At 39.9% G+C, this 12,970-nt stretch overlaps 1 protein-coding gene across 1 annotated transcript; it reads right to left on the minus strand.

The window, feature by feature from the left end:
- Positions 1 to 5,614: 5,614 nt before the first annotated feature.
- ttll2 (tubulin tyrosine ligase-like family, member 2) lies at positions 5,615 to 8,678 on the minus strand. The gene is made up of 4 exons (XM_042222743.1): positions 8,457 to 8,678; positions 6,705 to 7,528; positions 6,162 to 6,314; positions 5,615 to 5,936 (listed from the first exon to the last, which is right to left on the minus strand). The coding sequence occupies exons 1-4, from the start codon at positions 8,676 to 8,678 to the stop codon at positions 5,615 to 5,617; spliced, it is 1,521 nt and encodes a 506-aa protein (XP_042078677.1).
- Positions 8,679 to 12,970: the final 4,292 nt, after the last annotated feature.

Consider the following 12,970-nt stretch of genomic DNA (forward strand, 5'->3'; position numbering starts at 1 on the left):
GTGCAGTATTTGGGAGGCCTGTGAACATTAAGAAACACAGCTTTGGATGGGGCCTTCAGCTGTGAAGCCACATATTCAAAAGACTGAAACCTTCCAGGAGATAGCTGCTTACATTGAAATGATTCATTAAAGCTTTGTCAAAGCTTGGAAGGCACCTAAAGAAAGCTCTAGCCGAGGAAGGACAACCGCTGCCTAAGCGAAAACCTGTAGTGATCCCATATGTGTCAGGAGTATCGGAACAGTCGTGACACATTTTTTCTAAACACCGCGTCTCTGTGGCTTTTAAACCCCAAAACACGCTGCGTCAAAAATTTGTCCACCCCAAGGATCGGGTCCCCCGACACAAACAGAGTAACATAGTGCACGCTGTTAAGTGCCAGGAGGATTGCCAGGATTTATACATCAGGGAAACCAAACAACCTCTGGAGAAGCCTATAGCACAACACAGAAGAGCTACCTCGTCAGGCCAGGACTCTGCAGTCTATTTACACTTACAGGCCAATTGAATTGTAGACATCCTGGACAGGGAGGAACACTGATTTAAGTCAAGAAGGCCATTTACGTGAAAAGGGAAAGACCATCTCTGAATCAAGGGGGGCCTAAGGGTACATCTTTTGCCATCTTACAATGCTGTAATAGCAGCCATTCCCCAACTCTCTGTGAATGGTACTCATGGCCCTTGATCAGTGGTCCTTGATCAATGGCCATTGATTGATGGGCTTTTATCAGTGACTGTTGATCAATGGTCATAACAATTTGCATATTAATGATCAAGGAACTGACCTCCCAGCCCACTGTTCATTCACTGAGCTAGTTTCAGTTATTGTGCAATTTACTGTTTATGAGGTTGAGGAAACCTGCAGTCAGCTGAGGCTGAAGAAGTCCTTGGATGACTGATGAAAAATTTTTCCCATTGAAAACGTTACGTCCAGATGAACAGAATCAACCTTTTAGGATTTACTTAGTTGGATGACTGAGCATGCATGAAGACAACCACAGTTTTGGTTCTTGTGCAGTCATTTCCCTTGTTGGAGAGTTTAAAAAAATGACTTGATTTTTGTAAAGGAGTCACTCTCATGACTCATCAAGTGACACCACTCACTGGCCAAATGGTAATATTGAGGAGGGGCTCAGCATAAAACCACTACCCTTTTTGTTAAAAAGAGCCAGCCAGTCTGATTCAGATTTCTGACAAGTGTTCCTCCTACTGAGAGGAGAGATCAGGCAGGATACTGAACACGTTGGACAGATCGACGTTTGGCTTGGATATGGTTTGGTATCCACCCTAAACAGCTGGAGGCACATGTTTAAATCTTGGCTCAATACATACTTCCCCAAAGAAATTAAAGGAACACTCTGAAAACACATGAGATCTAAATGAGAAAAATAAAATCATGTTGGGTGTCCATACTGATATGAAATGGGTAAGGTTTTAGAAACAAAAAGAAGAAAACAGTTTGATTGTTTGATAAAAAATTGTTTGATAAAATTTTCATTTCATTTATTGATTGAAAATAAAAATTAGCAGCCTGCAGAGGCCTGACCTCAAAAACCCACCAAAAATCTGAGTGAAGAAATGATGCAGCAGCCTTGTAGCAATTCAAACTGGTACTCACGGTGTGACGTAAAGCGGCAGTTAGACACAGCATGGCGTAAATCAGCACAAACATTTACAAATACGCTTGTACTTCTTGAAGTCCACATATGAGTCACACACAGTGCTCCTGTACATGTTTTAACAAGTTTACACTGTATGTTTGTCTTGTGACTGTGCATGTATTTCTGTGTGTGCGTGTGTGTGTGTGTGGGTGCGCAGGTCCACAGGCAGCAGGTGGAGGCTCTTCAGCAGCAGTTTAAACAGAGAGACAGTTTGTAATCAAATGGCAGCTGCTGAGTGAAAACTGCCCTAATTAGAAAACTCTGTTATGCCACACTGCTGACTAGTGGTCAGATTATGTACTGCCCCATCAACTACTGAATGCAGACTGGCATACAGCAGACTGTGAAGTAAAATACAGTCTGTGACTTTGTCTGATGTAAATGTATCACATTCGAAACAGTTTTTGAGTATCCAGAACTGTGAACTATTGTTGCTTATCTGAAATAAAATATTTTCTGACAAAATAGTGTCATAAACTATAGCAATACAAAGCTCAGTATACGGCCAAAAGTTCAGTTTCTTTCTTTAATTTTTCACCTGTCAACTGTGTCTCATCCTCACTGCTCACTATGAATTTAACCAAAAGTCCTTCTAAAAGCATGCCTTGCTGACCGGAGAGCATCAGTTTGAAAAAATAATTTTTAAAAACCACTCAAAGTTTGATAAATTAGCCTCAAAAGATTTCCTTTGGATGGCAAAATTCCACATTAAGGCTTCAGCAGCATGATCAACATATCTGGTTGAGCCCATTACAGCACATTGTGAATGTCGAGCAAGCAGGAAAGAGAAACTATATACAGACAACCACAAGTAATTAGCAGAGTAGTACGTAGCAGGCTGCTGGACCACAGATATTTATGTTACCACACAGTTTAAACTGGTCTGAATCTACTGTGCACATGCACGAGTGCAACAGCACCATTTGCAACAATCTGCAGCATGTCAGAATTATCCATAGAGCTGAAAGAATTTCATGGACAAGCAGCCACAAGCAATAATCACCTTTAGATTCACCTCTTCAGATTGTTGAACCTGATTAGAGCCACCTGATCAAAAGCTCATGCACATTCACTCATTTGCACAATCAGCACCGCAACAAACTCATATAAGGCCGATCTTTCTGCTCCGTTTGTGAGGCGTTCATCTCACAAAAAAGGAGATTAAAAAGAATCTCACACTACAGGGCTTTAAATAGTTTCTGATCTCAGCAAGCAAAAGGATGATGGGATTATCAGTGCCGTAACATCTCTCTGCTTACATATTGTGCTTTTGTGCCTGTTCTCACCTTCGCCAAGTGCTTTTTCAGAGAGAAATGACTGTAGTTCAGATATCTTTGTTGATGTCTGTGTCTTGTGTAAAATTCATGCATACTGAGGCATTTTGCATGTTTTCCCAACAACAAATGGAACAATTTAAGAATTCATAGTATTAATCGTATTTAAATGTCAGATAAGAAATGAAAGTTCATACAAGTGGTTTTTATTCCTGGCATTGCAAACCCTAAAACTCAACACCAAAACAGTAGATAGCCACTCAGACAAGCTGTGCTTTGAGGTCACTTTTTTCTTAACCAGCTATTAACTGAACAAATGACATTGTGGCTTCTGTGGTACTGTTTTACTGGTGCGTTTCAGACATTCATGTACTCTACAGAGACAGAGAAGGACTCACTTGTGTTGTTATGACTATTCTCCACGCTGCCCTCTGCTGATGCCGCTTTCTCTGATAAAGAGAGATTTACTGGAAAGACAATTTTACATCTCAGAAATATATTAAGCATTTATTATTTGAGTAAGTATGCCTAACATGCCATGGAAGACAGGAAATGGACTGAGATACGCAATAATAGATTCCAAGTGTGTATCATGTTGCTGAATATGCTTGTTTTAATGTTTTTCCCCCCTTTACAACTTGTTTCTATTGTACAGAAATTCTAGAGTCCACCTTTGTGTCTGCAGTGCAAATCTTGTCAGTATCAAATTATCCAGGTATATAAAGGACTGTTAAGTGGTTATTAAGCACCCCAGCAATAATTTATGTGAAAGGACAAAAGATGATGTCAAAGCACTGACTGACCTCATTATAAGTTCATGTGGTGCAAACTGATATGTTCCCTGTGCCAGTTCAGTCGCTGCACAAACTTGATTTTTACTTCCCAAAGTGCATTAGTTCCTCACATGGAGCATAAAAACATGATTTTAAAAAAAAAATTAAATTGCAGCAGCATAGTGTAAATACGTCAGTTGACTAACATTTAAGCTAACGTTTCAAACTAATACATCAGATCCTCCCCTCCCGTGTCCATTATGTTTGCGTTCAAAAAGCAAACTTAGTTGATTGTGAAAAACCCAGCCGAAGGCTTCATAAATGGGGTTTAACTAACCCAGTGATTGACCTCATGATGGCTGCATCTGTCTTTTATATACAGTCTGTGTGTAGAGCTGATCATGACACACATGTAACAGCTAGCATATGTAAGGTGGAGCTGTGGCAACCAGACACACTGTTAGTCACGTGGCGAGTCAAGGCAGATGTGGGTCATATCTGGGCCTTAACATTTATAGTTTTCTGCTTTATAGCGTAAACCAGAGAAATATCACCTACACATACAGTTTCCTTCTGATATTTGAAGCTTTGCATTGAGTTGTAACTCATTATTATGACAACAAGCAAACTCTACACAGAAAGTTCCCAGCCAGATGGTTGAGTAGAGCAGGGCGATATGACCAAAAATATTTATCACGATATACATTTGAAAGTTTGCGATAACGATATAACTGACGATATAATTGACACAAAATACTTCACAACTCCACAATTTTATTAGTGCAAAAAAAAACAAAAAACCATCAATGTATTTTCACTTAAACAAGCAGCTGTTTTTTGCATTAAAGTTATATAAAAATTTAACAGTGCAAATGCAAATTCCTTGCTGACAGTTTAACCAAAAGGCATTTCCAGTGGAAATTGGCCGACATATCCTCAGCATAACCATGTATAATATCCACAAAACTTAAAAAGAGGTTATACACACACAATACGCCGCCGTGCCTTTTTCGCCATGTGCATATGAAAACAAAGGCACTGCGCATGCACGTTTTACCCATATTCTATCGCGATATTTCATTTTCTTATCGTTGCATGACATTATACCGGTATTATCGTGAACAGTATGATATGGCCCAGCCCTATGGTAGAGTCAAACTCAGGTCCTTCTTGCTGTGAGGCAATAGTGCTAACCACTGTTCCACTCAGCTTTAATGCTATATACCTGTCCTTCTGGCAACTTTGTAGAACCTTTGGAGCCTTAGTGATCTTCGTAGAAGTCCACATTTTCACCAGTTTTGTGCAGAACCAGATCAGATGCGTGAGAGCAGCAGAGTTCATGGCAAATCCCCTCTTTCTAATAGATGTTTTCAAAGTTTCAAACACGGGAGTTACAACTTAAAGAGCCACAGTACATTTCAGAGCCACACGACAAAAATGTGTACATTAACTACTTTAATTAGAAAAGAGTCACTGTCTCACAGCCCATTAAAATGTGTGTTCACGTGTGAGTCTGTCAAAGTCCACTACTAACCAATAACGCTTTTTATAATCATAAAAACAATCAATCACAGATACGTTTGTCTAAAAGTTTCTTTAACAACCACAGGTTTTCGTGTGGGTCGTGTGTTCTAACATGAAAGCTAATCTTGTTCCCGTGACTACAGCATATAAAGAAACTCAATTTACCAGCAAATTTGATCATATTTAACATATAAATGAAATATGTTCTGATGCAAGCTACACAAAGGGCTGTAGGATCCTCACTAATGATGTGTTAGGTCAAATAAACTAACCAACCCTGAAAAGAAACAGCCTGTCAGAGCCTCCAACCCTAAAGAAAACAGTAGAAAAGCACCATGCAGTTTAAGTGAGTATTCATTTACACCAGCTAGAGTATGCCACAGGTTAAGTTGATTTGAAGCATTGGCTGATCAATGGAGGATCTTTTGGTCCCCACAACAGCGAATCAAAGTCAGTATCAGCATCCTTATCTGCTGTCACCTTCTCTTCTCTCCTGCTCTTCATCTTGTGTCCTTTGCCTGAAACCAACTGTCCAGTTAGGCTCTGAATCTCCTGTAGGACTGTCCTTATGTCCAGTTCATGCTGCGAGGCTTTCAGAGTAGCCCTGTTAAATGGAAACGTCCTTATGAAGTCTCCAACCTTCACTGGTGGAATATTTTGTCCATTCCCTGTGGTTTTCTCCGCAGTGATCCGAACTGGCTTTGTGCTGTGAACGTTTGAAAAGAGTCAATTGTCATCCCTTTTTAAAAAATTTTAAAGGTTCTCAAACTGGCTTCAGTTTTATGAATTTCAAGGCATAAAAATGCAATTTTCACCAAAATTGTAAAATATTCCAAGTCAGAAATAATTTAAGCAATAGTAATAGGTCAAACTTTCCACTTTTAAAACCAACGATTTGTTCTTCGTTTGACATTTTGCAAATTTACAGTACCTGTAAATGTTTGGGAGCTTCCAGGACGCAGCAGGCCGTGTGAACGCTTCCTCACTCTCCTGGGTGTCAGGTGTCAAAGAGGAAACGTCTGTCTCTCCTGAGTGCTGCCTCTCAGCTTCAGTTTCAGAGTTGCCATGGTTTGTAACATCAGACCTGTAAAGAGACCCGTTGTTCATGAGGTACGATACAAGAGGCTGACGAGACTGTCTGTTCAACGCTGACTCATTTGTCCTTGAATCCTGGCCCAGTATCGGGTTTTGGGTCTGGTTGGTGTGGAGTTTGATAGCACTGGTGTTAATTATTCTGCATCTAGCTTCACGTATCTTCGATAATTCAAAAGGCGGAAGGCATCTTTGGTAGTTGGCTTCAAGGTCACGCTGTTTAAGCTTACCCCGTTTTGTCTTTTCAGGCTGATGAGACGTTTTTAGCAGAGGGAGAATTTGAGTGTGCGAGCCCTTGTTACCTCTCTTTTTCTTCTGATGGTTTAACGTTGAGAGCACAGGTGCAGACGGGTGGTTCGCCTTAAAACAAGGTTGCTTGTACCTATGTTTCCGATAAGCTCTGTCTCTTAAGCTGTCGGTCGATGTGTAGTTCATCATATCAATGACATCACTGACTAGCTTTTTCTTCACTGAAATATCAGCTTGGCAGTCCAGTGTGAGTGCAGGGCTGTAGTTGACCTCCAGCAGCCAGGGCTTAAACTTGGCATCTATGAGGATGTCAAATCCAAACAACTCCACACAGTTAGGACAGGAGGGCACTGATGTAGCAATGGCGAGGAGGGTCAGAGTGACGATGTTGTTGATCCTCTGCCACAGAAGCAGCTCGTTGATCTGTTGACTGTGGAGAAAATGTCTGAATTTGCTCATGGTCCACTTACATCCCCGACCCACTCTTCCTTTTTCAGTTTTGTAGAAGGGACCGAACTTGTTGATGCTGGTGTTAGTGAGGTGAGCATACAGGTTATGCAGAGATGACAGGTTGAACTTCTCAGTGGCAAAACGCACCAGGCCTTCTTGATGAATGTACACAGTCAGCGGATGAAAGCTCTTCACACACACGTAAATCCTCAAGTCAAACTTGTAGCCGGAGATCAGCAGAGAGCTGCTAATGTACCTCTGAATGACAACAGAGCAATCATAAACCAAGTCTTTAATATCCTCGAAGATGAAGATCCCTCGGCCTCTGGAGAGATCCACAGGCTTAACTATCCAGTAGACCGATGTTCCTCTGGCCAGACGCAGTCTGTTGTACTCAGCCAGGAAGCAGGTGTAGTCATTGGGGAGGATGAAAGTGGTGGGACTGAAGTCATAGAGAGCTGAACCAAATGTTGCTTTCATTCTCCTCAGGTTGCGTGCCAAGCAATCCTAAAGAAATCCGAAAGAAATGCAAATAATTCATTTGGTATAAATTCAGGTTTTCTTTTTAAAAATTACTTTGTTGAAAATGATGTAAAATCTTCCCAAATTAACTAAAACTATCAACAGAATGTGAAGAGACAACCACTGACTTTATATCACAAACATTTATGTGGTGTGCTGAAGATATTTCAGAAGTTGAAGTCAAAGGGCAGTAGATTACCACTTTGCACCACAGGATCATGAGAAAGTGAATCAATACAACCTGTATTTAACAAGGAAAGTCATTAAGAATGTTGTTAATTGCATTTTCCACCAGAAAAGACGAAGCCTGTTCAGGAAATAAGGGCAGGGAAAATAAGAAATATCAAAGAGAACAGCACGTCTGAAACTCAAACACTGGTATAATGCTGACCCCTGGTGATAAAAGTTTAATCAGCAGAGGGTAACGACAAAAAGTACATTTCTAACGGACCTGTTATGCTCTTCCTTGTTGTTCTCATGTACATACTATTACACTTGGTTGAAGTTTCAGATGAAGTGAGCGTATGTACAAGTAGTCAGAGTCTACTAATCATCCATTTACAATTTTTTTTCTTTAATATTTTGCATTCCTGCCCGGATGGCACAGTGGTAGAGTAATTACCACGGAGCCTCACTGCAGGAAGGTTCTAGGTTTGAATTTCCTGGTCCAAAATCATGCTTGTTAGTTGAACTGGTTGCAGATGTGTGAATCCCAGAAGTTATGCTTTGTGCTTTTCCAACATTTCAAGCACTGACACAAAAAATTTTAAACAGCTCAAGAGCTGAGTTTTGTTGTACGAGAGTCGTTTACATTTCTCGACGTAGGAATGAGATTCAAATGAACAGTTTCTTTTTCTGGTAATACGTCTGTCATGACATGAAGCTTAAAAAAAAAATCTATGTAGACGTGCACCTTGCGTGTGATGCCAACAGTTTTAGGATGGTGGTTGAGGCGTTGCCACGGCAGCAGGTTGTGATATTGTGAGGTCTGAAATAAAGAGCCTCTCCAGTAAAGGTTCCAGTCTTCCTCCTCACGCTCTCCTTCATTATACTCCTCCCAGCCTCGCTCCAGAAGCACCTCCCTCACCAGCTCGGGGCCTCTGTCGTGCAGTCTGAACACCAAGGATGCAGCCATGCAGCATCACCCACTATAGATACAACAGAATAACGTCAGAATTTTATTGTAACTTAATTTAATAACCTAAGTTACATTAGCATTTTAGCATTTATAAAATTGGAGGATGTGGTGTGATATAAAAGGAAATTTAGCATGATAAAGAAATAGTCATCACTTTATCAAATATTGGCAGACCATAATATGTGCACGGATATCATCCAAAAAAAACCAACATCCAAATGCATCGCAAAAACATAAGAGAACCTAAAAAAAAAAATAGAACTGTTTTCCTAACAGTTTAAGCTTTCCAGAAAGTTTTATTTACATTTGATCAAAAGGTGTCATGTCCAAAATTATTCATACCCTTTACAAACTTTCACAGTCTCTGGGAAAATCCAAAGTTCTATATTATTCCAAAAAATCCAAGATGTTCTAAAGCATCCTAAATAACCTGATTAATTGGGAATAGCTGTTTTAATCAGCTCAACAGGTGAAAAAGAGCAGTTCTCTGCAGTTGGCTTGTGGACAGTCATGGCTAGGACAAAGAAGCTCAGGGAGGACCTGCGGCTTTGCATTGTGGCTGTTCACAAGTCAGGAAGGGGCTACAAGGCCATATCTAAATGTTTTCAAGTTCCAGTGGCTACAGTGCAAAGTATTATTAAAAAATACAAGGTGTTCCACGCTGTGGAAAATTGCAGAGGACGTGGTTGGAAGCCAAAAGTAACACCTGTGTTGGCGAGGAGGATAGTGAGAGAGGTGAAAATGAATCACCACCAAGGCCATCCTGGTGAATCTGTGCTCTGCTGGTGACAATGTCTCTAGGCAGGCACTCCAACGGACTCTGACACTGCTTGGTTCCATGAATGCAGACCAAGAAGGACGCCACTTCTCCAGATAAGGCACACAAAAGCTCGCCTGGCCTTTGTAAAGGGTCATCTGGACAAAGAAGACGACTTCTGGTCTTCTGTGTTATGGTCAGATGAAACAAAAATTTCATTGTTTGTCCACAATGATGTTTCCTTCATTTAGTGTGAAAAATGAGAAGCCTTCCACCTCAAGGAGACCATCCCCACTGTCATGTGGGAACCTAATGCTTTGGGGGTGTTTTAATGGACCAGGGACCCTAATTGCAGTAAATGGCACCATGGAAAAAAGAGCATATATATCGAACAGGTTTGATTACATGGAGCTGCCAGATGTGCCAACTCAAATCTGCGTCAAAATATAAGCATCCATTTGCTTGGCATGTTGATCACAGGCACACCAGTGAGTTTGTGAGCAAAATTACTAGATTTTGAGTGGGAAAATTTCCACATCCTTTTTGCATCTTCTAGGCAAAATTTAACTACAGTTCAAAGGTTTCAAACAACGTTGAGCTGCCACTTAACAGTTTATCTCTTGGCTGGACACTCAGCACCTTGTGTGTAATCCAAAGCATTTACACGCTAAATCTGAGACGCCCAAACAAAACCGACACTTTGTCCACCGTCTGCCAAGAAAGAGGGATCCGACTGAAGCTCCAGTATGCCAGCTTACCAATAGGCTCCTATTTAAAAGGGGGACTATGCTGCATTCCAGACTTTGAAAACCTCTCAAAAACATTTGAACATATGATTGCTTCTTCTCAAACAAAACAAAAACAGTGGCAAGGATATTTCCTCACAATGTTTGCAGCAAAGGACAAAATGCAAGAAAGTCTTCATCTGCACTGCTTAAAGAAAATGCACTAATGGATGAAAATTGAATATAAATGTCAAATTTACTGAGCTTACCTTTAAACTGAGTTGACTTTAAAAGCCGTTGTTTCCTGACAGATAAATGAAAGGTAGGATGCAAAAGTCTTTCTTCTCTGATCACGTTACCCACAGCTTAATACCGACAGGCTTCCTGTTCTCTTAGCTCCTCCTACAGACCAAACTAGACTCTCAGCCTGCTACTGTTGATCGTTGTGGATATATGAAGTACCTTTAGAATACAGCACTGGATGTCTATGTTCATATTACACAGTCTCCTTTTCAGACTGGACAAACTTCCCCACAATACCTCCATCACTCGATGTCGAGTCATGACTGATCATCATATACAGCTTTTCAAATGTCAATATTGAGCCTGAATCGCTCTAAACTTTTTTGCTTGCCCCTTCTGCTTTTACAAATTTCATCTTTTGATTCTTGCATGTGGCATGATGCTACTGTAGTGTTTCTGTTGTTCATAAGAAGATGACCATGGTGGCAACAAAAGTTATTGCAACACAGATAAATTTGACTACTTTGCTTAGGCAACAGTTGGATTTCCATTTGTACTGAAGTGAGACCTGCAAGACAGAGATGGGGTGGGGGTCCAGAGTCTGTTTCAAGTACTTAAAAAAAAAATTGGAAATCATGAAATAAGGATGACTTCAACTTACAGCGGGTAGTGCATTATAGAGCTGGGATCATATTTTAGGTTTTGAGTGTTTCCATGCTTCACCTTGAGGTTATTTTCTTTCCCTTTAAGGAAAAAGACAGTAATGGTTGAATAAACAGAACAAATGGCTCAGAAGTGCATTTTTTTGTTTATTGCTGCGCGTCAGTATCCCGATATTTAGCCTGCTCCGGCAGTTTGTTTTAGAGGAGCTGCAATACCAACCATCCTGGGATTTACAAAGGAGTAAAGAAAATTAAATTAGTAAAGGAATTCATATTCTAATGTAAAGTAATCCAAGTCACTCAATGAACACCAACCTGCAGCTGAGCTGGTGGTATTCACGGTTCTATTGTATCACAATAGAAGGGTTAGAAATTCTTTAAGTCATCATTGTGTTCTAGCAAATCTAAAAACAGTGCAAGTGCATTAACTGATCACCAGTCTGGAGCAGAGCTGGTGGCATTGTGGGTGCAATTTTAAACAAAAGAAAAACAAATAAAAGCATAATCTGAAGGAGACACATCCAAAAATCTATCATATCATATTAGAACTCTTAAAATAAGGGGAATTGCTGCACATTTCATACCGCATCCACTCTGAAATCTACATGCATGTAGTCTGCACCAACATCCAACCTGATGAGTATCTTTAGAAAAAAAAAAAAAAAAAAAAAAAAAGGACACCAACTCAAAGTTAAACTTTAAACATAAATACACTTTAAATGTTACCGATTATAAATAAAAATAACCTGTAGAGCAGTGGTGTCCAAACCCAGGCCTCGAGGGCTGGTGTCCTGCAGGTTTTAGAGGTGTTCTTGATCCATTACAGCTGATTTAAATGGCTAAATTTAAATCAGCAGGTTTGGCCATCGCACAGTAGAACAAATTCTCTTAAATAAAAATGAGAAAGGGCTACTTTAAATGCATCATGTTTTTAATTTGCAAGTTCATAAGCATTTTCCCCTTTCCATTTCACAATCAATTCTACCCCCAGATCAAAAATATGCCTATTATTTATAAATACACCCGTCTAGCGGTTAATTGCATGGAGGCAGGACCTCACAGCAGAAGCATACTCCATGTGTTGTACATTATTATATGTTATATGTAATGTGGTATTTTTCAATTATTGTATTTACCAACATCAAGAAGACATAAGCAAAGAAAGACCACACAATGGTGCACATTTAAACAAGGAGAGTTTACTGGTCAAAATTATTTATTAAACAAATAAACACTTTTTAAACCACCAACAAATACACGTTCAAAGCAACAACGGCAGCCCAATATCAGACAGAATTCCACTCTGCAGAGTGAGCAATCATTATGAAGCAGTTGGTTTGGTGTCTTTTGTGGATTCAAGCTGCTCTTCATATTTTTGGCCAGCAGATGTCACCAGAGAGGACTGTGTTGAAAAGCTTCGAGTAATGAACCGTTTTTTCAATACAAGCTTCAGAAAGCGTCATTTGGCCATCACTAATTATTAATATTCAGCTACAAATCCATACTTTGTAGTACGTATGTTTTTATGATGTACCTGTTGACATGCAGAAGGCAGCAAGGAATCTTTTGAGAAAGAAAAGTTGTAAAAGCTTTTGTCTCTCGGATATATACATGTTACTATCTCCACAGGTGTCATCACTTCCACTGATTACAGCGTTGCAAATTACAATTAAACCACAAGATGATGCTACATTATTCCTGTTTGGCTGTGATAGAAGAGACATTTTACAGGGAGGCGACATGACACTCAATCTTGAACTGAGATTATGGGAGACACAAAATGTCATTTATTATGCATTTGAGCTGAAGGGGAAACTCCTGAGATTAATAATTGATTTTTTCTTTACCCCTCTGAACCAATCTATAAAATAATACGCTGGGTATAGAATTTTTTGTGAAAGT

This window comes from Haplochromis burtoni, unplaced genomic scaffold, assembly GCF_018398535.1.
Source record: "Haplochromis burtoni strain Fernald_Lab_line unplaced genomic scaffold, NCSU_Asbu1 Contig_93, whole genome shotgun sequence".
In the NCBI taxonomy this organism is placed as follows: Eukaryota; Metazoa; Chordata; class Actinopteri; order Cichliformes; family Cichlidae; genus Haplochromis; species Haplochromis burtoni.

Coding starts and splice junctions, on each gene's coding strand:
- ttll2 (XM_042222743.1), bottom strand. CDS start 8,678: ATGGCTGCATCCTTGGTGTTCAGACTGCACGACAGAGGCCCCGAGCTG. Junction 6,315..6,704: donor AGAGCTTATCGGAAACATAG/GTACAAGCAACC, acceptor GTCTCTTTACAG/GTCTGATGTTACAAACCATG. Junction 5,937..6,161: donor AAGCTCCCAAACATTTACAG/GTACTGTAAATT, acceptor AAACGTTCACAG/CACAAAGCCAGTTCGGATCA.